At 49.0% G+C, this 25,835-nt stretch overlaps 1 protein-coding gene across 1 annotated transcript in view; it reads left to right on the forward strand.

Moving 5' to 3' along the window:
- LOC123844493 (BOS complex subunit NOMO1) overlaps positions 1-25,835 on the forward strand; it is a 55,245-nt gene that overhangs the window by 24,869 nt on the left and 4,541 nt on the right. Inside the window, 16 exon segments of the mRNA XM_045875051.3 lie at positions 155-286; positions 1,307-1,443; positions 2,916-3,003; positions 5,174-5,237; positions 5,999-6,094; positions 8,675-8,893; positions 8,986-9,068; positions 9,929-10,088; positions 10,215-10,341; positions 11,770-11,883; positions 12,754-12,881; positions 13,847-13,988; positions 17,622-17,705; positions 18,895-19,005; positions 20,818-20,919; positions 22,331-22,450. Coding sequence (XP_045731007.2) covers positions 155-286; positions 1,307-1,443; positions 2,916-3,003; positions 5,174-5,237; positions 5,999-6,094; positions 8,675-8,893; positions 8,986-9,068; positions 9,929-10,088; positions 10,215-10,341; positions 11,770-11,883; positions 12,754-12,881; positions 13,847-13,988; positions 17,622-17,705; positions 18,895-19,005; positions 20,818-20,919; positions 22,331-22,450 — 1,907 coding nt within the window.

Raw genomic sequence — 25,835 nt, forward strand, 5'->3', positions numbered from 1 at the left:
GCCGAGCAGATGCATGTTGGCTGGAAAGGAAGCCTGCTGTCACTGCGCTTCGGGTCATAAGCGGTGGAAAGCAGCACCCCGGGGTGGAGGGTTCGAGGCTGGGCTGTGGCTGGCGAGGACAGCCATCCGAGGCCCTCCTGTCTCCGCTCTGCAGACACCTGCGGCGACCTGCTGGTGACGCTGCAGTCCGTGAGCCGCCAGGGCGAGAAGCGGAGCCTCCAGCTCTCCGGCAAGGTCAACTCAATGACGTTCACCTTTGACAACGTGCTCCCCGGAAAATACAAAAGTAAGACCCCAAGGCGGCATCTCGTGGCTCTCACGTACTTCTGTCTTTCAGAACTTTGCCAAACCCAGCTCTCGAATTGCACCGCACCTGCATACCTTTTACTCCTCTTCCTTGCCCCTTGACCTTGAACGTGCATTATTTAGCAGTGGGGGATAATGGAGGAATGGCTGTTCCTGCCCTCACTGCCACCTTGTCAGGACAACCCACGCATGTCTGCTGTTTGGGGAGGGTGCCCTCATTCGTGCCATTTTATGTCTAAGTGCCCAAATAGAGAGCATGAAATGGCACTGATGTGTCCTCCCCCTTAGTAGCTGTGTGATGTCCCTGAGACTCTGTTTCGTCTTCTCAAATAGGAGTGTTACGGCCTCTCTGGAGAGTGCAAAACCAAATGAAATGCAGTGTGTACAGCGTCTGGAAGTAGTAGGTGCTGGCCAGTGTTGCTTCCCTTTTCCCTGCTGTTCTCGAGAAGCCACCCGTTGGCTGTATTTCTGCTTTTTCAAGGCTCAGTTTAGAGCCTCTTGGCAGTGAATAGCTTATAAAGTAGGTTGTTTTATCTGGGAAGTTATATTTTCTGTTCTATCAGGTGTTGGCAAACGATGGCAGGGGGCCCAACTGCCTGTGTTTATAAATAAAGTTTTATTCACACACAGCCACACCCATTTGCTTATGTATTATTGACAGCTGCTTATGTGCTACGAAGGCAGAGTTGAATATTTGCACAACCTGTAGAGTTGGAAATATTTACTCTCTGGCCTTTTACAGGAAAAGTTTGCTGCCCCTTAAATATCTTACTTGTGAGCGTGCTGTTGAGACGCCACCGAATTTCTTTCTTGCTGATGTTAATGAGCATGGGTTTCATTTTTCTCTTTAGTACTTACTTGTCCTGAGCGTTACCAGTTATGTGTGTGTGCGTGCGCATATATGCGCATACACGTTAAAAATAATTAAGTCCTTGTACTTTTTACTCAGGGAGGTGATGTGCTCTGTGCCCATGTGTGTCTGTAATTGTGGCTTTTCCAGTAAGCATCATGCATGAAGATTGGTGCTGGAAAAACAAGAGTCTGGAGGTGGAGGTTCTGGAGGACGACGTGTCAACGATTGAGTTTAGGCAGACGGGCTACATGCTGCGATGTTCCCTTTCTCACGCAATCACTCTGGTATGCCTGCCTCGTGTGGGTTCTCTTATTTGGAAAGCGGGAAGGTGCTAGCATGCCAAGAAGATTTTAACTATCGTTAAGTCAAATATCCTTCTCTGCCCTCCACTCATCCCCCGATTCAGGAAAGCACAGGGAGCTTTTTAAAACCGCTTAGTGGAAAGATGCCTTTGGGAGATTTTCTTGTCCTGGCCCCGCATGAAATTCTAACTTTGATGAGTGACTTGGGACAGCTGTCGTGTGGAGCACATTGGTTTTTTGTAGCCCTGGGATCATAATTCCCACTTCTCGGGGTTGTAGTGAAGCTTAAGAAAACCTCTTCTGTACTTGGTTTCCCCGGTGAACACTGCTATTATTATTAATAGGTGCCGCCAAGTCACTTTCTCTGGTATATTTATTCCGGGGCAGAGGACAGAGCGGTTCGGATCTTACTGTCTTGTTGATGGAATCTCCCTGACAGGCAGTGTGCCCCTTGGGTTTCAGGAAAGAGAACAGGTGTGTGGCCCGTCTCGGTCCATTCATGAGTTTTGTAGAACTTTTTGGCTTCCGGTGATGGCAGATGTCATTGTCAGGTTCCGGTGGAGAAACTGAGGCAAGCGGCAGTTAAGCCACCGCTCATGTTAGACCCTTGGAGGGCTGGCAGCCTGCAGTGCCAGTCGACTGCCCTAACTGCTTCATGACAAATACTGCACAAGCCATGTGGTTCCAGGAGATGGGTTAGTTGGTACCCAGTTGAGAGTAAGTGGTAGACATTTAGGAGATTGTTCCTTTCCTTCAGCTGTTCAGCGGGTTTCTCTTTCCCTTTGGACGAGATCCCCATTCCAGAACAGTGGCCAGCAAAGCCCTCTCCTTCCCCCCAGCCTCCTACTGCTCTCTCCACCTTGCTGCCTGGGCCCCGGCACACCAGCCTTCTCTTCACCTCCACACCAGGCTCGTTCCCTCCTCTGGGCCTTCGCACATGCGCTTCCCTCAGTCATCTTTCCCGGCGGTGCGTGTGCTTGGTTTTCTCTCATCATTCAGGCTGCAGCCCCAATGTTGTCTACTCAGGAGAGGTCCTGCCCTGAGCCGGGCCAGCCGAGATGCTCCTGCCACGCTCCCACTCTGTCCTGCCTCCTTGGCTGTTCGGCCCACTGCACTGTTACTTATTAGCTGAAATCTCATTTCTTTGTTGACCACATTGATTTTCTGTCTTCCTATATTAGAACGTAAGCCCCCTGAGTGCAGGAGCCACGTCAGCCACCAGGGCCCAGCCCTGGGTCTGTCATTGCAGGTGCTCAATAAATATTAGTTGATTGAATGAAAAAGAGCATGTTTTTGTGGGAAGTTTTTGAAGGTTTTTAATTTTCCTGTGGCACCCAACTGCTCAAATGATTAATGGGTAAAACACATGACTGGTTCAGAAACAGAAATATTATTAATCATCTTGGTGTCTCCGTCTCCCCTAGTAAGTCACTGTATTGGCTTTGGTCCCTTAGGAATTTTATCAGGATGGAAATGGACCTGAGAACGTGGGGATTTATAACCTCTCCAAAGGAGTCAACCGATTCTGCTTGTCCAAGCCTGGTGAGTCTGGAAGGATTGATGGGCTCTGAGTTAGAGAATGGAAAGGCACCGAGGATTGTGGTAAAGGCCTTTTTTCGTCCCTGGATTCTCTTTGCGTCAGGCTATCAATTTCGGTTGTGGTTAGCGTACACTGGTTTTTCTGTCTCTTTCTGCTGGAGGGAGTGGTGTTTCGACCCAGAGAATTAGAGCCGGGGGGGTGGGGGTGTGGGGGGGAGGGGAGGGGCTGGAGAGCGTTCCTGGTCTCCGGGTTTGAGTTGGGTAGAGACGGCTGGGCCCATTCCCCTTGAAAAATACTATACCACGGGCCAGTGACCTCTCCTTAAAAGTGATCTTTTGAAGATAAAAATTGGACCATCTGCCCCCTTGCTTAAAATCCTTCAGTGGCTTCTCTCCCCTTGGAACAACTTTGTTGAGGTGCAGTTTGCAGACCATAAAATTCACCCATTTACAACATACAGGGATTTTTAGTAAACCTACACAATTTATGCGACCATAACCATAATCTGGTTTAGAGCATTTTCATCCCCCTGGTGATATTCTTCATGCATGTTTACAGTGAATCTCTGCTCCCAGCCCCAGGCAGCCACTAATCTATTTTCTGTCTCTATGGATTGGCCTTTTTTGGACATTTCATATACGTGAAATCCTACTATAGTGGTATTTTGTCTGTCTCCTTTAGCACATTTTTGAAATTTCTCATAATGTTTTGAAGTTCATGTTGGGGTAGGTATTAGTGGTCTGTTCCTTGTCGTTACTGAATACGCTCATGTGGATAGATAGTATTTTGTGTGTCCACTTACCGGTTGGTGGACATTTCCCGGTTTTTGGCTCTTACAAATAATGTTGCTGTGAACGTTTGCATCCAAGTCTGTGTGTGGACATCTGTTTTCATTTCTTTTGGGTTAGATACCCAGGAGTGGAGCTGCTGGGTCATAGGGTAAATTTATGTGTCATTTTTTAAGAAACTGCCCAACAGTTTTCTGAAGGGGCCGTGTGTGCCCGTGGGTGTCCCCACCAGTAGCGCACAAGGGTTCCCGTTCCTCACAACATCCGTTACAGTCTTTTTGATTTTAGCCGTCCCGGTGGGCGTAAAGTGGCAACTCATGGTGGTTTTATTTTGCATTTTCCTGGTGAATAATTCAGTGACTTCTCTTGGTTCTCGAGATAGAATACACACTCTTCCCCACCGTGTAGCTGTTCCCAGCACGATAACTGGCCTGTAGTGGGTGCTGGTGCTCTGTCAACATTTGTAGGATGAAAGAACAAAGTGAACGGAGAAGCCCAAGTCTTTTGCCTGCCAGTAATTGCATAAGGGCTTCCTCGGTGGGCTGAAAACAGCAGAGATAGTTAGAACTCACTTCAGGGGGCGCCTGGGTGGCTCAGTTGGTTAAGCGACTGCCTTCGGCTCAGGTCATGATCCTGGAGTCCCGGGATCGAGTCCCGCGTCGGGCTCCCTGCTCAGCGGGGGGTCTGCTTCTCCCTCTGACCCACTTCCCTCTCGTGCTCTCTGTCTCTCAAATAAATAAATAAAATCCTTAAAAAAAAACCCAAAAACTCATTTCAGGTTTTTATAGGAATCATGGCCAAAAGGTGGGTTAGTGACCGTTTGGGGGAATAAATCATTAGGCTTCACTCCTTCCTGAAACTGACTGTATTCCTCCAGCAAACGACTTAGGCACATAATCGTTACCCTATGTAGGCTTGTGGCATAAAAGTGTCCTCTGCAATCGTTCCATAAATTTCGGGGCCTTCCTCTGCTCCGTGCTCCGTTTTAGGAATATTTCTAGGAAGGAGGTCAGGCTGTGGTTATCTTTTGGATCTTTAATAGAATCTGTTAAGTGGAAAATTCTCGGTCTCATTTGTGGTAGCAATGTACTTCCTGTTCTTCGTGTGCACGTCCCTGTTAGCTTGATCTATGCAGATGAAACTAGTGTGAGTTGTTCAGTTACGGAAAATGAAATCCTGAGCTTGTGAGGGGCCATGAAATGGACCGGGTTGTTGGGAAGAAGCTGCCATAGGCAGCGGAAAAGGCATCTTGGGTTCCATTATTGCACATCTGCTCTGTGTGTGTGTTCAAGTGAGAGGCGCTGCCTGTAGATTTTCAGTGCTGGAAGTGCTCAGTGTGGTAGAAACCCTCCTCTGAAAATGACTTTTGATTTCCTGGCCGCAGGTGTGTACAAGGTGACCCCTCGCTCCTGCCACCGGTTTGAGCAAGCGTTCTACACCTATGACACGTAAGCTGGGTGTTCACCGCCCCGTGGTGTGTGTGAGCCTCCTCTGCAGTAGAGTGGGCGCACACCTCTTCTTCAGTTATTTCTGATAAACAAAGGAAAGTTTTTTTCTGGAAGAGGTAAAGTTAGGTATAAAAAAGAATTTCCATGTAAGGATTTTAAGACACTTGGATACATTATTATTATTATTAGAAAGAGAGTGAGAGCGTGAGTGGAGGGTGGGGAGGGGCAGTGGGAGAGAGAGAGAATCCTAAGCAGACTCCGTGCCCAGCGCGGAGCCCGACACAGGGCTCGATCTCACGACCCTGAGCTGAAATCAAGAGTCGGGCACTTAACCGACTGAGCCACCCAGGCACCCCAGCACTTGGATAAATTATTGAGGAAATGGAGCTGGGATCTTTCCCCAGAATTCTGTAACCCAAGATGGAAGGCTGAGGTTTTCAAGTGGTGTAAATATCATTTTGGTTAAATCTTCCAGCCCTCAGTGGTGGGAGTTTCTCAAACTCCAGCCTCCCATTTGTACATTTTTTACACACGTTTGAGGGTTTCACCAGGAATTGGAGGTGTCAAGTTTTGGAGCGGAAAATTAGTTGATTCTTTAAAACACTGATAGGTACGTCAGGAGTTAGCTCACCCCAAACTTAGAGCAGTTTCGTGTAGTATATTTCAGGGTCAGAACGATTGCCCATAAAGGGTGTGTTTGTGATCCTTTAAGAACAACTGGGTGATGTTGTTGGTGTTTTTTTTCCCACTTTAATTTATAGGTCATCACCTAGTATCTTGACGTTGACAGCCATTCGCCACCATGTCCTTGGAACTATCACCACTGACAAAATGATGGATGTCACTGTGACGATCAAGTAAGGCTCGTGCTCCGCGGTGATCTGAGCACGGCGTGGGGTGGGGGTGGTGGTGGACGAGGCTGGGGGACTTCTCTAACAGATACTCTGGAAATTATTTTTGATTTCTTATCTCTAGGTGTGTATACAAACAGCCTTCCCTCTTACATGACATAGCCGTAAATTCACCACAGTCTTGGTCCTCTCCTTTTATGATTCCGGAATTAACTACGGATTGAGGGAGAGCCTTCTGACAGCTCGTTTCTGTGCCTTAAATTTTTGTTTGAACCTTTTACACTCCCTGCCTTGGCTAAAGGCGGAAAAAAAAAATCTCTGCCTTGTTCACTGTATTTCAGGTGTTTTAGCGAATTCAGAAAAATTGCCTATTTTTCTCGAGACCTTTTCTTGAAGGCTGGGCAAGTAGAGATGGCACCTGATCTACGCAGGTCGTGAGGGAGAAAGTATATGAAAGGCAGTCCCTCACTGAGGGTCAGGTTCATGCGAATGTCCCCTTTGAGAGAAATTTTTACAGTGTGGTGAGGTGCATCTGACACCCTAATTTTCTCGGGAAATGAAAGAATTTTGGCCACATGAACATCTTTGTGAGAGAGAGTGGAAACCTTGAGTAACTTTTCCTCCTCTTACCTTAAGTGACCTTCTCAGCTGTGTCTCCATCTTTCTGTCCACTGCCTTTTCAACTCATCCACCTGTGCCGAAAATGTTTGTGGAGAGTCTTTAGTGTTCAGGGCCAGCCCCTGCCTTTGTGGGACTTAGAATTTCACAGGGGACACGGACACTCATCTGGGTGTTGCACACGGAACTGTGAAGTTGCACCTACGATGAGGGCTTTGTATTGGCCCTCGTGAGGGTTGGGGGGGGCCCGCAGGGGAGGCAGGCCGATAGCGCCAGCCTGTGTTAAGGGTCTTTGTTTTGTCACATGGACACTATGACGTGTTTTAAGTAGAGAGATAACTTTTTGCTTCAGAAAGCTCCCCCTCGCTGCTGAGTGAGCAGGTAGAAGAACCCCACGGGTGGACATCCCTTGATGTCACTGTGACGATCAAGTAAGTTGCTGATGGGGGTTCAGCCAGATGGTTGGTAGTGGGCTGGGGAGCCTTGGGTGGCTGGGAGGGTTGTTGAGCAGATGGAATTGACAGGATGTGGCAACACACTGACCAGTGGGGTCAGGTGGGATGAGTGTCGGGGACAGCCCTTGAGTTCTGACTGAGGAGAGTGGGTTGAAGGGGTACCCCATTCCCCGGGGTAGCCAGGTGTCTAGGAGATGGACGTGGGAGTGTTTCTTGCGGGCCCGGGACTATGTCTGGTGCTGGAACAATGCCTTTTACTGTTCTCCTGCTTGGAACGTAGCAGTTACTGGTGGGACTAAAAATTCATATTCTTACCAGTCATGAACCCGTATTACCTTATTTTCAGTCTTTATTGAATTCATTTTTGTAGCCTCAGAGGGGCTTTTGTTTTGTTTGCTTGTGCTGGGGATTGTATGAGACGCATGTTCCAGCTGGACATGGCTGCCTGGATCTCTCCCAGGGATCTCGTGCTCACTGGATCCCACACTGGACTCCTGGTTGTTGGCCTCTCCAGCCATCTTTCTAGGTGGTCCTTGACTCTTCTCCTGCATCCCATACCCAACCAGTCCATGCGCAGATCCTTGGCTTTACAGTTGAAATATGCTTGCCATCTTGTCCCTTCTCCGCACTTCCCCTCCATACTCTGGTCTGAGCCACTGTCTCTTGCCTGGATCATTGCCACAGCCATCCTGCCTGGCCTCCCTGTTTGGGTTCTTGCTTCATGACAGTTTGTTTTCCATGTGGAAGGCAGAGTTCATCCTTTTGAAGTAGAGATCATGTCATGCCTTTGCCTGCAACTCCCGTGGCTCTCCATCCCACTCTGAGTGAAATCCAGGGTCCACACCAAGGCTTGCAAAGCCCTAGTCTAACACCTGCTGCCTGGTGCCCTGTGACCCATCTCATTCTTCTCTGGGTCCCTCTGCCCAGGCCACCTCAGTCTTCTGGCTGTCTCCCCAGGGGAGCTCCCACCCAGGCTCCAAGGCCTTTGAACTTGCTGTTTCCTTGCCCGCCATACTCCTCTGCCAGGGAGCCCAGTAAAGAACAGCACCCCCACCATCCCAGCACTCTTTGCTTCCACGCTGCTTTATTTTTCTCTGTCGTACTTACCTGACCTCATTTTCTGTTAATCGTCTGCCTCTTCCCACTGGAATGTGGATTCCACCTGGTTAGGGAATGCTGTCTGTCCAGCTTACCGGTTTTCTAGCAGAGTGTTTTCAGTTAGGGTTGAATGAAAAAAGATGGTGGCGTGCAAAGACTTCCACATCCTACGGGAAATCGGACGTTTTCTTCAAGTCACAAAGTACTTCTCCCAGCCGAGAGCTACTTGATCCTGCTGCCATCACAGGGATGTTCAGTTTTTATTTTTTAAAAAAACGATCAGTGTGTCACCATGGTGGCACTATAAGGGCTTTGGTTTCTTCCTTACCGATGAGTCCTTTTCAAAATGTCAGATTGCCACCGACCACAGGGATAGGTGACCACCTGCTCTCGGCTGCTCCTTCCTTTCTTCCAGGTCGTCCATTGACAGTGAACCCGCCTTGGTCCTGGGCCCCCTGAAGTCTGTGCAGGAGCTGCGGAGGGAGCAGCAGTGGGCCGAGATCGAGAGCCGCAAGCAGGAGCGGGAGAAGAGCGGCAGGGAAGACGCGGGGGGAGGGAGGGCCAAGCCCCCCGTCCAGGAGATGGTGGAGGAGCTACAGGGCCCCTTCTCCTATGACTTCTCCTACTGGGCACGGTAAGCTCCCTGTCTCTGTGCTGTCGTCTGTTCTGCTGGCCTTCCCAGCGGAGGGCGGAACCAGCCACATGGAAGTATTTCCATCGTTTTAGGTCCGGAGAGAAAATCACTGTGACACCCTCATCTAAAGAGCTGCTCTTCTACCCGCCGTCCATGGAAGCCACCGTCAGCGGAGGTAAATGTCAACTCAGTGAGCCCCAGACACATCTCTGCAACCGTTCCTCTACCTGCATTTAAAAACGTATTCCGTGTCGTTGTTCCCACTAAGCCGTTTCTGTAATAAGGCTCCTGAAATGCCCTTTGGCATAGAACTGTCACTGCTTGGCGAGTGAGTGAGTGAGTGAATGGAAGGTCTCTGTCGATGAAAGTAACTCCAGTTATTAGAATTTGGGCCATCTCTTTGGAGAAGGGCTACCGACTGTTTCCCCTGCATTTTTAGTTTGCCACCAAAAAGCCAGTGAAAAAGCAAAGCCCTCCCTTACTGAAATGTGAGCATTAGCCATTGTGTGTCTGAACTCTTCATGGTGTTTATACTTGTTGGTAGGGGTGAGGGAGGGTCTTCTTGGGACCGGACAATTAGAAGTGACGGCTGGTGGAATAGTGTCTTTTGGCTTCCGACCATTTCCTCTAGCATTATGGGTTCATTAGATCCTGGGCATTTACGTGGTCTGTGTTTGGAAGGAGGGCGTACTGAATAACGTGGCTTTCTGGCAGGCAGCCCGTTTGGGGTGAGCTTCCGCCTCAGGTCCTCCTGCATAGCCTCTTACCCACCAGAAAGGCCTTGTGACAATGGAGAGAGAGGGGTAGTGCGAACCCAGCCTTTGTTAGATTTATCTGCTCACATTCCCAGCCCTTGAGCAGGGCCTTTCAGGGATGGAGGCTTGGGTTCCCTGATTATTGCAGTTTCTGTTATGTATTAACCTCATTTGGACTTAGCTTATCCGTTTCAGGCCCGTCGTTAGTGGGAAGCCCGCCAACCAGAATGCCCCCTCCCACGACAGCTAAGTCCTGTTCTTCTGTTTGTTCCCTGTGTAGAAAGCTGCCCAGGGAAGCTGATTGAGATCCATGGGAAAGCTGGCTTATTTCTGGAAGGCCAGATCCACCCAGAGTTGGAGGGAGTTGAGATCGTCATCAGTGAAAAGGGGGCGAGCTCACCCCTGATCACAGTCTTCACTGATGACAGAGGTGCCTATAGGTAAGCCCTGCAGAAGAAGCACTTGCTTGGGGACCAGGCGGGGAGCCCAGGCTTCCACGGGGCTGGCGAGGCCTCCCGTAGGTGTGATGCACAACCATCTCCAGCATCGGCTTGCTTTTTGTCCAGTGTTGGGCCCCTGCACAGCGACCTGGAGTACACTGTGTCCTCACAGAAGGAAGGCTACGTTTTGACCGCGGTGGAAGGAACCGTAGGAGACTTTAAGGCGTATGCTTTGGCCGGCGTAAGCTTTGAGGTAACACGTTTTTAAAATTGTTTTTATTGCGGTATAATAATTGGCATACAGTAAACTGCACATAAAGCATATAAATTTGATCATTTCACCCATGAAAACAGTGATAATCTGGTACCCTACTAAGTTACCTTGTACCCCGCCCCTCCCTGCTGATCTGATCTGATCTGCTTTCTGTCAGCGTGGATTAGTTTGCATATTCTAGAATTTACATAAATGGAATCATACAGGATGTACTCTTTTTAGGGGGCTTCCTTTCACCCAGCGTAATTTGGAGACCTGTTGACTTTAGCTTGTTTGCATACCTTTTGGTGAGTGTTTTAAACTCTCATCCTTAACTCTGTTCTGTGTAAAAGGACAGAATGTTCCTAGAGTGGTGTTTGATGTCATTCTGTCTTCCCGCCATCATTCTTGGGAAGAAGCATGCTGTGTGATGTCCAGAGTCAAGTCTGGAGGTCCTTGAGTGTGAATATTTTCAACATAGAGGTTCAAGGAAAAGAAGCACAGATGACATCACATACAGATTTCAAATTCTCTTGTGCAGGATGCATTTTAAAGCAAATTAAAAAGACATTCCAACTGGGAAGAACTCTTTATACCATAAGTAATACCCCAGATTACCAGGAACTGCTCAAATCGATAAGAAAATGACAACCCCATAGAAAAAAGAACAGCAAAGTATAGGAAAAGGCAATTCGCAGAAGTCATACAAGTGACTGATAAATGTAGGAGAAACGCCCAACTTCAGCAGTGACTGAGGAATGCAAAGGAAGTTACCATAGAAACACTGGGTTTTAGGTTAGATTCGCAGTGATTAAGACAATGTCCATTTTTTGAAGAGCGAGTAGGGCCCCACGCGTGGATGATTCAGAGACCTGTAAGTGGTCACAGCTACTTTGGTGTGCAGCGTGGTGGCGTCATTTTGAATTCAGAGTGCACGATGTCCCAGCCGTTTCCCTAGGAATAGAGGAAACCGTGAGTGCACATAGATATACATGTTCCAGGACGCTTCGATGGTCCCACCTTTTCTGTCCCAAAAGTAAGTGGCCAGTGTGCGTGCCGTGGCTGGCCGCCCCCTGCTTTAGGATGCTGTGTGTGAGGACACAGTATGGCAGGCGGTGTGGCCTGGCAGAGCGGGAAGCAGGGACTGGTGGTTGAGGGGCCCCATGCTTGATTCACCCCCCCACCGCGAAGTCAGTCAACACTAGCCGTGATGCTTATACGCTTGTGGGCACAGCGGCAGTTCTGGAAGGCTGCCCGCCAAACTCTTAATATGAGTTACCCCTGGGGACAAAGGCTAGACCTTCTGTCCCCCAATGGATCAAAATAAAAGAAACACAACCCAGAAGAGTTACCTCTTGACCTTTGAAATGTTCTTTTCAGTGGGTAAGAGGAATTTACCTTGCTCTGCTGTTCCTTTCTCACCCCCAGATAAAGGCCGAGGATGACCAGCCCCTCCCCGGTGTCCTCTTATCCCTCAGCGGCGGCATGTTTCGTTCCAACCTCTTGACTCAGGACAATGGCATTCTGACGTTCTCCAATCTGGTAAGGTGTCCTGTAATTTACCGCCCACCGGTCTTCCTCCTCCCTGGGAGTGCGGGGACACGGCGTGCGTAACTTAGGTAGCGCTTGACAACGTGAGAACAGAGCCCTGTGTGGAGTGTTTTATATTTCTTAGGGGACCAAATGTAATTAGAGTATTGCTCTTACTAGAACTTAATGTTGCTGATTCATGTTCCCTTCCGCTGACACATGTTGTTTTCTGGCCGCCGGCTTGTCACGACGACAATGTAATTAATGGCCCTGGCCGCAGCGACTCCTCTCCTAGGCATCCCTCTGCGAGAGCGTGGCCTCGCGTTGTTGAAATGCAGAGCCTTATTTGGGGGTTAGCTTGTGTTTCTTGTGCAAACCGTGGTCCCCATGGCGGGAGGACAGCACCGTCTCCCTCAAGATGTCGTTTGGGGCCCTGACCGGTGGAGACTCAGGAAGCGTACGTTACTTGGCTGTTCTTTGAGTCCTGGGAACAAAGTGACGGCTGCAGGGACGTCTCCTGCAGGCAGTGAGGCGGAGCTGAAAGATCATACGCTGAGTGGCTTCGAATCTTCCGTCCGCTATTTACTTGCTGTGTCATCTCTGGGAATTTACTTGATCTCTCTGAGCCTCAGTTTCTTTATAACATTCAAATTGGTTTCCACCTCACAGAAGTACTGTGGGCACCTCACACTGGCTGTTGTTAGAGCTGTCATTGCTGTCGCTGTCACCCGTTTACTGGAGAGTTAGTCACCGTTTCTGTCTGTGCAGGAAGCCCCAGAGCTCTGGTGGCCACATTCCCATCCCTGACGACTTTAGTCGCCCCCCGTTCAGCCATACCTGGAGGTGGCAGCAGAGGCTCAGTTTGTGGTTGTCTCTTGGCAGAGCCCTGGCCAGTATTACTTCAAGCCCATGATGAAGGAATTCCGGTTCGAACCGTCCTCACAAATGATCGAGGTTCAAGAGGGGCAGAACTTGAAGATCACCGTGACCGGCTACCGAACAGCCTACAGGTGCGCAGCCCACCTGCTCCCGGGTCCTCCGGGCCTGGGCTGGGGAGTCCCCCTCAGGCCTCTCTTTCCTGGGAACTCCACCTCGCCCCCATTCAGGAGCCAGAGGAGATAAGATAGCAAGTCCAGAGAGTTCTAACTGCTGCCTTTTTCTTCGGATTCCTCAAATTAGTGATTCTGTCACAAAGTTCCTATTCTGAAATTGGCCTGAGAGAGCCTGTTTAGTTGCTTAAAAGTTTTATTTTTACAAGAGCTTGAAACTGGAACTAAATGTTACAAAGGAGGAAATGAACTCACTTGAGTAAGGCTTCAAAATGTTGAAGAGAGGATAAAATGTTAGCTTTTCCTCCATTCCTTGTCTCCCAGCCGCTCACGTTTTCCAGTGTTTGAGAGCAGTTCCGGAGACGGTTTGCACAAATGCTGATGTGCTAATATACACAATACACTGTATATTAGCTGTATCAGCGTTTTGGAGCTGTAAGTTTATTTATAGACACACACACCACACACAGGTATTTGTAAAAGTACACGGAAGCACTTGAGGTGAAGATCGATTAATCAGAAAGTTTAGAAAAATGGGCCATTTTCAAATGACTATGTGGAATGAGAGAGAAACTGATTTCATTTCATTGGATGCTTCCTTACTTAAAATACAGCTTAATGAAAATGAGATAAAATGGAATAAAATAAGGCTTAGCCATTTTTAACTTTCTGGAGCATCCCTTCAAACGTAAAAGAACAGAAATCGGTGACAGCCTTCCGGCTGGCTCGAGCCTTCAGGCAGGAAGGCCGGATTTGGAAGTGACACGGCCAGGACTGACTTGCCTGGGTCATCGGGATACAGTTCTCCCCTGGGCTGTTTGGAACTGTAAATTGTTGTAAACGCGGGACACTTGACCACAAATCCTTCATGTGCTTCAGAAAACCACGGGACTTACCATGTTCCATTTCTTCTCTTGTTGCTCTAGTTGCTATGGTACAGTTTCTTCTCTGAACGGAGAACCAGAGCAGGGTGTCGCTGTGGAGGCAGTGGGACAGAACGACTGTAGTATTTACGGGGAAGACACTGTGACAGATGAGGAGGGGAAGTTCAGATTACGTGGATTGCTGGTGAGACTTTGGACATTTTTTGTTAGTGGGTCTTTCACCTTGGATTCAGAGGTATCTTGTGCCCCCCAAGACTGGTGGGAATGGGCAGAGCAAGGGGTTTGGGGCTGGGGGGTTAGGGCTCTGGAACCCTCCTAATCCCTGTCTTATCTGGCACAGTTTACCTTTCATTAAGCTGACACATTGGGTTGGGGTTTTGTGGCAAAATGAAGTTGGAAAACAGTGGGTCTGGTGCAGCTTTGCCCGGCATTAGGCGGTTGTGGCGTAGGCCAGGGCTCTCAGACCAAATGCCTGTGGGGCCAGAAGAGGCGTGTGAATGGCCGAAGGATGCTGGGTGCCCACTAGGGAGCGGTGAGGAGTGTAGTGAACTCCAGAGGGCAGGACCCATGCAAAGGGCGCAGCTCCCACTGCATTCCAGCTCCTTATAGCCATGTGGGAAGATAGGCTCAGTGCTGCCAGATCGTTCGAATTGTTAAAAGGCAAGTTTGAAGTTCAGATTTCCATGTGAAAACTCCTGACTTTTAGGTGTCAACAGCTAATTAAAAAAACCCCACAAACCCACAACTTTGTTGTGTGGGCCAAACAACCAACTCATTTGTCCTTTGCTCAGCTGCAACATTCAGTTTAGGGTTTATGATGCTTCCTCAATTTGTATTCTTGCATTCATGCATTTGCTCATTCAGCAGACACTACCTGTGTACTGTGTGGTCACTGCAAGAGTGTGGGTTGGACAACACCTGCTGGACTGGGTCCCTGGGATCTGGGGTTGGGTCCCCGGGCTTTCAGAGTCACACACAGGATATTCCTAGCTGACCACAGAGACAGGCACGCATAACTCCGCAGCAGGCTAATGTTTGCCCAGATCACGTGAGCTGAAATGTAAGCTAGTTTCCCAGTTTATTTAGATACATTGGAGCAAAGCTGTTCTTGCCCCAAAACAAAAATACTCATGTCCAGGGCATCCCAGTGTCAGATCCTGGGGTACCTGGAAGGCAGGTTGGAAGGTTGCCTGGTGAGCTTGGGGTATTCAAGCTGAGGAGGATGGATTTGGGGGTGTCTTCCCTGGCTGTGCTGAGGACTAGAATTCTGATTGTCCAGCTGGATGCATACCAACTGTGTGGGCTCTGCACTCCCCGCTCTGCCCACCACTCCCTCTGTCTGGCATGTTCTCAGCAGAGTTGTCAAGATGACAGTTGTCTTGCTGTGCTTAGGAGTCTGCACAAGTCTTACCGCGATGCTCCTTTCTCGCTGTCCTCCGCCCTGGGGCTGGGGGGGACTGCCCCTGAGGAATGTGCTTCCTGCAGGCCCGCTCCCTTCCTGTGACAGTGGTTCTACAGAGAACAGACAGGCGGGACACCACGGCCTCATGCCACTGCAGCCAGGGCCCCGGGAGAGGCGTCCAGTTGTGGGAGCCGGCTCCTCGGCCTCACGAGATCCGTGCAAGCCTAGCCCTTGCAGTTCCGTCCTTTGTTGGCTGCACGAACGACCTTCTGCTCTCATCTGCCTGGGTGTGAATCCCGCCTCCGTCATCGCTTGGCTGTATATGTTCAGGCAAGGGGTTTATCCTTTCTCTGTTTCGTCATCTGTAGAACGAGGATAAGAGTGACGTCCACCTCGGAGGTCGGCTGTGGGTGTTAAATAGGTCAGTGTATGTGGCACGCACAATGTCGACAAACAAAACCTTCCCCCGAGGCGGCCCTCACCTAAGCTGCCAGCTCAGGTTTTGGTTTGTAGCTTTCTGGGGTGGCAGCTTGAGAAGGGATCTGGGTGGGTGCCTGTGTAGGGCAGGAGCTTTCCTTCCTCTGGGTGGATTCTGTGTTCTTGGCCTACCTCACTCTTACGGTTGCGGGGACGCAAAATCTCCATCACCTTCTTGGTTCTCCCATTGTCTCGCTGGCCCAGACGTGTTCTTCTAATCTCACCAGCTTAACACATTGTGTGTAATTAAACCGAAGATAGTTTCCTTCTCCGGCGCAGTAGATTTCCATTTTAATTGATGCTCTGAAGACACCCTCCTCCTCCCCCTGTTCCTCTTCCTTCTAATAGGTGGTAATTTATTAGTGCTGTCAGTAGTAAGTCGCCTTGGGGGCTGCCCACGCCTTCATGTGCCAGGCCGCAAGTTCTGGGGGGACATCCTTAGCCATTCCTCAGCCAGGGCTTGGGATTCTCGTTTGCCAGTCTCCCAGAGGACACGAGGCTGAAGATCCCTTGTTGTAGGTTTCCTAAGGATCCCCGCCCCAGGCAGAACTCATTCATTCATTTCACCTTTCCCTGCACTGTTGTCAGGACATCTTGGGCAAGAAGCTGCGGCACTAGAGTCCATGGCCAAAGGATGAGGGCGAGTCCCCGAGTCAGTCGGCTGGGCCCCGAGTGAGGAGGGGGCTGGTTGGGATGGAGCAGCTGCCTGGACAGGCTCCCTGGTGGTCCAGGTGCAGGAGCAAGCGGGCAGTGCCGTCCCCTTTTCTGCCCAAGTGACTGCTCACATCCCTTCCTCCCTGGGGTACAAATGGCCCTTTTGAGCTGAACCCGATACTGCCAGTCCTAACTCACCTGTAAAGTCAATGAATGTGTCTACTGGTGATGGTGAATTTATTCTGTTTTCAAAAAAACAATAGCTTTATTGTCTCTGTAAAGGTGCCACGTGCTCATTATAAAATAGCTCAAGCAACATAGCCCAACGAGCAGAATCTTAAAACGGAAGAAACACACCCTACAGCTATCAAAGCACACATTATTTTAGGAGACCAGAAGCCTTTTATCCATGCTAGTTTAAAAATAAACGATCACGGGCGCCTGGGTGGCTCAGTTGGTTAAGCGACTGCCTTCAGCTCAGGTCATGATCCCAGGGTCCTGGGATCGAGTCCCGCATTGGGCTCCCTGCTCTGCGGAAAGCCTGCTTCTCCCTCTCCCACTCCCCCTGCTTGTGTTCCCTCTCTCGCTGTATCTCTCTCTGTCAAATAAATAAATAAAATCTTTTAAAAAAATAAAAATAAAAATAAACGATCACATCTTAGGGCTGGCCCCCGTTAGCTGCATATAGACCCCTCTGAACTCGGCCTGATGCTTTAGATCCTAATATGTGAGCAGGTCAGTTGTGCTATTGATCGAAAATTGGTTGCTCTGAAAGCTTTCTTAGAGTAATGATTTGTTTGGTAAACTTCACGTATGCCTGTATAATTGAGCAATAGAATAAAAAGCTTGAGAAAGAACAGATTTTTTTTTTTTTAAGAAGGAAATTCTCAGATCTCACTTGGCAGAAATCGTGTCCATCGTAAGCATTCAGGAGTCATGGCTGATGTCACTTCACATATATATGCAGGCAGAGGGAGCGGTGGACAGCCAGGGGAGAACGATTTTATCAGAATAAGCGTATTGTGCTTAGCAGTTTTGAAGCAGGAAGCCAAATCTAATTTTTCTTGGGGATTGAAGGAACTGCAGAGCTCCAGATACATGTTCCTTCATCAGGGTGCTTCTAAAAGGGACTCTTAAGAAGGTTGGCAGGCCGCAGACTGGGACCGGTGGCGGGGTGGGGATGGCGGCGTGGTCGTGGTGAGGGCCTGTGGTCGGAGCAGGCTCGGATGAGGTTCCGGGCAGCGAGCCCCTTTCTAGAGGCGTGATCCCTGGGTTTGCTTGCAGCCGGGATGTGTGTACCATGTGCAGCTCAAGGCAGAAGGCAATGACCACATCGAGCGGGCCCTCCCCCACCACCGGGTAATCGCGGTAAGTCAAGAAACTGCGGCGGACGGGTGGCGGTATGAGCGCTTCCCCAATCCAAAACGCTTTAGCTCTGGCTAGCTGCCTTTCCTCTGAGGTGGAGTGGGGGTGGGGGGGCTCCGGGTCCTAGTTAAGGGTCCTCTTCGAATAGTGTCAGCTTCACACGCGGAATCTCCTGCGGGGTTTTAATGAGCAGCATTGCTGTCGTGAATCCGGAGGAGAAATTTGAGCTGTTGTCTCCTCCCTCCCCCCAGCAAACTGATCATTATTCTCCAAGTTGAGGATCTCAAGGTCTAAGTGGCATTTCAGATCAAGGGAGGGTAATAAAGACAATGTGGGCTTAATTTGTGGCAGGGCCACCCGATTTTCTTATATCCAGATGACCTTGTTTTTTCCACTTGGTGGGTGGAGTCTCTTGATATTCTGGATCACGACTTAGCTAATTGATCCCTAAGGCGGCGGCTCTCCCTCCAGGTCACGGGAAGGAGCCCGGGAATCATTTGAAGTGAAGCTTTTCTCCCACGGAGTAACTCATTGGCTAGACTGGAGGATTTGGGTGGGACGGCGGGGGGAGGGGCGAGATAGGCGGTGCTGCCTCTTGATGGCTTGATTAGGTGGCATTAGGCATGAAGGTAATGAGGGTTTAGGAGAGGGGTGGGCCGTTTAGGACCACCTGGCTGAGAAGTGAGTTTTCTTGATGTCTTTATGGCATCTGGCATTTTAAATGAGGGCGGCATCTTACAATCTCATGTTTCCCTGCCATGGTGGCCAAGGCCAGGGTCATGGACAGTCCTGGGGACCACGGCCTGGCAGATACGGAAAAAGGGACAAACGGGAGGGCACCCACCCACCTGTGGGGTGGCTCTGCCTCAGCCCCTGCTGATGGCTGCCAGGCAAACACATCTGTCTCTTTTTCCACGAGAGGCTGGAAAGTCTGGCTTTTGGTGTGTGTGAAATTTCTCTTTAAATTGTTGGCAAATAATGGAATTTTAGAAAAAAAATATTCTGTGCTAGTTAAACCAAACGTGTCTTGGGCTAGCCGTGCCCACCTCCTTACCACCAGTTTGTGCCCTTGGACTTGGACTACTGAAGAGGTGAAGTTTGCTATGAAACAGCGCCTAGGATGGCACCACCTAGAGTAGAAGCTCTTCTCCCAGCTTCCTCGCCACCAACATTGTTCCTGGTCTCTTTCTAGGTCGGCAATAATGACATCGATGATGTAAGCATCATAGTTTTCCGGCAGATCAATCAATTTGATTTAAGTGGAAACGTGATCACTTCCTCCGAGTATCTCCCTACATTATGGGTAAGGCCAGTTTTTTACGGTGAAAGTGTTGTGTTCTTTTCAGCTCTGAGGAGAGTAGGAGCGGGATATGTGGGCCTGCCCAGCGCTCGCTTGAGTGCGGACAGATGGTGGAAGTGCTGAGGGCTGAGGCTGAGATCCTGGCGTGTATCTAGGAGAGTGGTTGCTGATGGCCCGGAAGAGAAAAGGCTTCATACTTTCAGATAACTCTCTGTTTAGCTTAGAAATTAGTCTTTGGAAGCATTGTGGTAGCAGCCTAATGAATGCTCATACAACCTAGAGTCTAAGGCGAAAAGGTAATTTTAAGGCAGAGTGCCTTGTAACTTAAAATTCTGTCCAGGGTGGAGGCGGTGGGCAGGGGACCGGGAGTCAGGCAGTCTGACCAGTGTCCTGCTCACCCCGCTGCCACAGGCAGTCACTCCATCTTGCGGACCGGGGTTTCCTCCTCTGGGAAACACGGGAGCTGGGGATTCAGTGACCTCTCAAGATCTCTTCAGGTTCTAACTAAATCTCCTTGTCTGCAGTTAATGAAATGTTTATACCCTGCTCTAGCATCCCCCTTGAAAAATGTCCGTGAATTGCCACGAGAGTGTGTTTTTCAGAGGCGCTTGTAATTTTATGCACGATGACACATTTGACTTGGCTGAGAATGTGCGCTGAGGGTTTAACTCCCCTCTGAACTCGCTCTTCCTTCCAGGTTTGCAAGCGTGTTGTTGCCTGTGGGGGCTGGGCGGGCAGGCCCCGAGCAGAGCGGGCTGGGTGGGCTGTGGGGCAACCTGCAGCAGACGGGAGGGAATGGCGCCCCCTCCTCGTCTCCACATGATTGTTGTCCTGTTGGAATCCTGGCCCAGTGTTGGGATCACTTCCCAACTTCACAGAGAAGCTGGAAGGTAGAGTTACTTGAAATCACCTGGTTTTTAAACATGGTCAGTGAATTCAGATTTTCTCCGAACACCGTATAGGGCACAAGAACGCATGTGTGGTCTTGGATGTGGCCCACTGGCCTCCCGTCTGTGACTTTCGTTTTAGGAAAATGCCTCGTGACTTGCGTGTTCTATATACAAGTGTCAGCTTGGGCCCTGGGGAGGGGCGACTGGCTTTCTCCTGTGGCATCCAGGACTATACCTCCTTCGCCTGTCCCACTGGCTTATGGTAGTGAGAATGAGAACAGGCCGAAGAGAAAGGCTAGAAATACAGGACCGAACTGCTTCTGGAAGCAGCCCGGACAACCAAATGCAAAAGGGGAATGTGTTTTGAGCTTAAGGAATACTTGTGGAGTTGAAGGTATAGCATATGGAGAGGCCATGGCAGGGGGGCCAGACCCGTAGTGACGTGGGTTGAGCCCCAGGCACCACCACATATAAACTGTGCAACTTTAGGTGGTGGAGGCTCGGGGCCTCCCTATGGGTAATGATGATGCCTGTTCAGAGCCAGGGTTGGTGACGACGTATGTACAAAGTGCCTGTTGCTTGCCTGGCATTCATAGCTGTAGTAGAAGCTATTCCTTTTACTATTATCATTATACTAACTGTTACCATCTTGAGCATTAACTTAAGTTGCTGGAATCGATTTTAAAATCTTAACATTTCTATGCAGGTCATGGAACTGTTAGTCTCAGGCGATGGAGGAATGCATTATGTATTCTGGCAGGGGGCGGGTTGTTTCTCTTTCAAACATCCGTGTTCCCAAAGATCCTTCCCCCCCCACCCCCCCAAGAGCTAAGCCATCCCGAAAAAGAAATGAAGTGTTTGAAACGAAATGTTTATTGTGTTTTAATTTCAAAAGCACGCCCTGCTTTTGTTTTCTGCTCTCCAGGTAAAGCTTTACAAAAGTGAAAACCTTGACAACCCAATCCAGACGGTTTCCCTGGGCCAGTCCCTCTTCTTCCACTTTCCGCCCCTGCTCAGAGATGGCCAGGTAACTAACACCTGGGGCTGCCTTCTAGCCATGTCTTCATCTGAATAACTCCACTTCTGAGTTTAAGGAAAGAGTTTTCTCATCCCCCTGCCCCCAGTACCTCTTTGTGGAAATGGTTGACATGCTCTCTGAATCAAGGTTGGGCTCTGTAGGGTTTATGTTTTCTTAATTGGTTCTTTATCTCTTTGCAAAAATAATACATATCCATGGCAGGAGATTTTTTTTGGGGGGGTGGAAATCAGATATAATCCCATCATCCAGAAATAACCCCTGTTCATGTGCTGACAGGTATCCTTTGGTCTTTTTCATTGTGTGTGCCTGTGTGTGTGTAGATGTAAGTATACACATATATTTATTTTAATAACGCAAGGCTAGGATTCTTCTGTACATTGTTTTATAGCCTGTACTTTTCAACGAAGAATATATCCGAAATCTTTTCCCCATCCTTAAACCTTTATAACATGGTTTTTTGTGGTTGCACAATAGTCTCTAATACAGGAAATGCTATACTTTATTTAACCAAACCCTTAACGGTGGACATCCTTTCCTGACTGTAGAGTGTTTATTATCAATTGTATTTGGACAGAGCAAGCTATTGTAGTTGTCAAGGTGAGAGCAAACTTTGCAAAGAATTCGATTCTTTCCTGGTGGGCCTGGCACGCGTTTGTCAGAAGTGCACCCCTGTCCTGGCTTCTTACCCCCTGCCCCAGGGATGATAAACTGTGGCCCTTTTGGGGCATGAAATGGCTGTAAAATAATGAAATAGGTTGCAATGGACGTTTGGAGTCGCTCCCCATTTCTCGAGACGCCCTTTGCAGGGGCCGCCGTAGGCAGCACGGCTCTGCAGAAACAGCATGGGCTTGGGGTCAGACTCCACCTGGGCTCACCGCCTGCTCTGAGATGGGAGCAGTAAACCTGGCCTTGCCCATGGCTTAGAGCAGAGCAGGTGTCTGCCTCGTGCAGTGCTCACGGCGCCTAGCACACCGTTGGGGCTTCGGACGGTTCCAGAGATGCTGTGTTCTTAGAACTTGCCAGCTAACGGGCTACTTAAGTATCCTCCCTTAAAAGTCAACCTCATTTTGGATTGAAAGCAGTCTTTCTCAGTTGGATCATGTATCTCCCTCATCAGAAGTGGCTCGTAATAACTTTCTGTGTTTCATAAAGTTGGATCCTCAAAGGACCACAATTATGTCACTGTTGAATATGCTCATACAGAAGTTCCGCAGACTTTGAAAGCTTTATTGGAAGACGCTCTCTCCAAGATGCTGGGACACACGGCTGTCCCTGATGGAACAGCCCACTGAGCTTCCTGTTCTGAAGTTAGCAACCTTGGTTTGCATGCGTAAACCTGGGGATTTCTTTAAAAGCATAAAGTCCTTTATAAAAGTAACTTCTTCTTGCTTGTGCACAGAACTACGTTGTGCTGTTGGACTCCACGCTCCCCAGATCCCAGTATGACTACGTCTTGCCTCAGGTTTCTTTCACGGCAGTGGGCTACCATAAACACATCACCCTGATTTTTAATCCCACGGTAAGGAAAAAGGGGAGTTTAGAAACAGCCGATCAGGGCGGTGAGAGAAGGAAAACCTCACAACCTTTGCTGCGGGTTATTAGTGGAGGGAGGACAGCTGTTTGAGGGCCCCCAACTCCGGTCCCTTTTCCATTCTGGATTTCCCTAGATGCTTTTCTACTTTTTCGAGTGCTGATGCCTTCAGTTCCCTTTCAGGAGGAAGCTGTCAATGAGGGGAGGGGATGTTTTAGGTCAGTGGCTCAGGTGTGACTTTTTGGGAGAATGGTCACCCCTATGTCATGATTGGGGGTGTTGTGGTCCTTCAGCAGGAGGCATGGGACACCTGAACTGCCCAAACTTCTAGAAACTGGTGCCGTTTACAGGAAATAGAGAGGACACAAGAGCATATAAAGGATGCTGCAGGGATATAGTCAACAAAGTGTAGGTTGCGGGAAACTGTGGGACATTAACCTGGAACCTGATTTATTTGATAGATTGCAAGAGAGAAAAAAACCAACAAGGGTGGGATACCTGTAGATTAAAAGAAACTTGCTCATTTAAAAAATTTTTATTATTTTTATAATTTTTTAAATTCTTTTAAAAAAGATTTTATTTATTTGAGAGAGAGAGCACAAAAAGGGGAAGCAGCAGAGCGAGAGGGAGGAGCAGGCTCGGGGCTCGATCCCAGGACCCCGAGATCATGACCTGAGCCAAAGGCAGACGCTTAACCGACTGAGCCACCCAGGCGCCCTGAAACTTGCTCATTTTATCAGCCACTTGCAATAAGTAGACCTCATTGGATCCTGTATCAAACAGACTAAAAAACAACAGAACAAACAAAGCACACATTCATGAGATGATTATTTAGATGAGTGCTTCCCAAACCTGGCGTGCAGTAGAATCACCTGAGGATTAAACACACAGCAGCCACAAAAATGGGCTCCAGGGCCCAACCTCACACCTGCCAGTTCTGAACTTGGTAGGTAGTGAGAGTAGAGCCCACGGATCTGCAGTAAAACAGAAGTCTGGCCTCCGAGCTACGGCGTTGGTCACTGTTGTAGGCCTTTTCAGCGTGAAGAGTCAGAATTCTATCTTTTTAAAAAGATAACTGTGCAGAGGAGTATGTTTGAACAGCTGTGTTGTATAGCACTCCTCTGCATGGCTGTTCCATAACTTGTTCAGTTAGCCCTGCTGGATGGATATTCGCATTATTGCTGGTTATCTGCTGTTACAAATAACCCGTTAGTGATTGGCCTCGTGCATGCGTGTGTTTGAATGCTTGTCAGTCCATCTTTGGAATAGACGCTGAGAGGTACAGTTGCTGGATCACAGGGTCACTGCATCTGGAATCTTGCTGGACGGGGCCACTTGCCCTCCAGGGGATGTCCTCTTTGCATTTCCACCAGCAATGTATGAGAGCACCCCTTTCCCCAACAGAGTATGTGGTCAGATTAAAGAGTGTTTGCAGTCTGGTGGATGAGAAATGGCATCTCCACGTAGCTGTTCCCTGCATTTCTCATCCTTCCATGTGGTTAAGAACCATTTTTGTGTTCCCTTTCTGGGAACTGTTGACTTTTTTCTAGTTGTTGGTCTTTTTCATCTATTTTGGAAGCCCTTTGTCTATGAGGGATTCTCACCCCTTGTGGTATGTGTTGTACCTATTTTTCCCAATTTGTTTTTTCATTTTGATTATGCAGACATTTACTTTTTATGTTAAATGTGTCAGTCTTTTCCTCATTGCTTCTGAATTTTGAGTCATAGTTCGGAAAGTCTCCCCCGCTCCCAGTTTTTAGAGGAATTTCTTTTTCCTCCGGTACATGTATGGTTTCCTTTTGTACATTTCCAACTCTATCCATTTGGGGTTCTTCCTGGTGTAGGGTGTGAAGAATAGTTCCAAATTTATCTTTCCCACATGCAATCAAGTTACCATTTTGTGCTTTTCAAACACCATCCTAGATGGGAGGTAGGTAGGAATTATTTTCCATCATCTAGAGATGAGACCCAAGGAGAGATTGAGCCGTCTAGGTCACCAGCTCGTGCGCAGCAGAGCTAGGATTTGAACACAGCTCTTCTGCTGCTTTCTGGGTGTCTCTGACGAGGAGCTTGTGCCCAGTGACTTGGCAAATACGATCTTACCTGAAGTAGAGTTTTTCTGATGACTCCAGAAGGAAGCACTTTCCTCGTTGCCCAGGGTGGAGACCTGGTTAGAGGTGCCAAAGAGATGAGCATGTAGGGACCATCTGTCCCTGCGTGGAGGCACATTGCCAGCCCAGCGAGAGCAGAGGGTCCTCATGAAGGGCACCGATGGTGGCCGTCTGCGACATTCCCTCGCCGCCGCCCCCCCCCCCAATCTGGATCCAGGGAGATACTTGGGACAATTCCCAGCTGGTGGCGGGAAGAGATGCTGCTGGGTGGCGGCCAAGCAGCCACCACGCCCCATAGCTGTTGCTAGGAATGCGTCTGTCACTTCGTTGCATGTGAGACCAGAGCGCCAAGTGACAAGTGCAGAGCGTGCCCACCCCTGCCATGCAGGGGATCTGCTGCTGATCCCCACAATAGACCTTGTGGGGATGTGCTGTTCCTCGCACTTCACAGAAGCTCAGAGAGAATAAGCTACTTCCCCGCAGTTAATCAGCAGAGTCAGGACTCAGAATGTGGTGATTTGTCTCACATCACGTGGTTTCTAGAACACTACAGCCTCCTGATGGGTGGCTCAGCGTTGTGCATTTCTGAGCGTTCCGCTTTACTCTTCTGTTGACATGCAAACCCAGAACCACATCATTGATTTTTTTACTCCATATTTGATGCGCTGCTTGGCACTTTACATAGCTAATCTCGTTGAACCTCACATTCCCCTGCAGTGGGTGCCGTTCGGATCAGCGCCACTTAATAGTGAATGAACCGAGTCTTCCCTTGATTGCCCAAGGTCACGTGGCCAGACCCGAGACAGGAGCCTCATTGTCTTCATCCCTCTGCAGCGTCCCCATTAACTACTTCCGGGGAGAATGTGCTGGAACCCAAGACATGTAGGCAGTGGGAGGTGGAAATCTGTTTCCACCCTGATTCTTTCATTTTTAAGAGACCATTCCATTCTGCCTCAACTGTCTCGGGTAGAATGGCCCCATAGCCCTTCTCCTGCCCAGATGCTCTCAGATGTTTTGGTTGCAGGACCCTGTTACCCTGTTCAAAGTTGTTGAGAGTCTGAGAGAGCTTTAGTTTATATGTGTAATCTATCTTTATTTATTATATTCCGTTAGCTGTTAGAGTGACGACGTCATCACACATAGCTTCTGGAAAAGTCCACCATTCACTTACGAGAGAATGAGAGCGAAAAAGACACGTGATAGCATTGTCATGAAAATAGTTTCACCTTAAAAATCTCCTGGAAGGGAGTTCCCAGACAATA

The sequence above is a fragment of the Mirounga angustirostris genome, unplaced genomic scaffold (genome assembly GCF_029215605.1).
Source record: "Mirounga angustirostris isolate CCGP_5_RB_7025 unplaced genomic scaffold, mMirAng1.0.hap1 SCAF_5, whole genome shotgun sequence".
NCBI classification, from domain to species: domain Eukaryota; kingdom Metazoa; phylum Chordata; class Mammalia; order Carnivora; family Phocidae; genus Mirounga; species Mirounga angustirostris.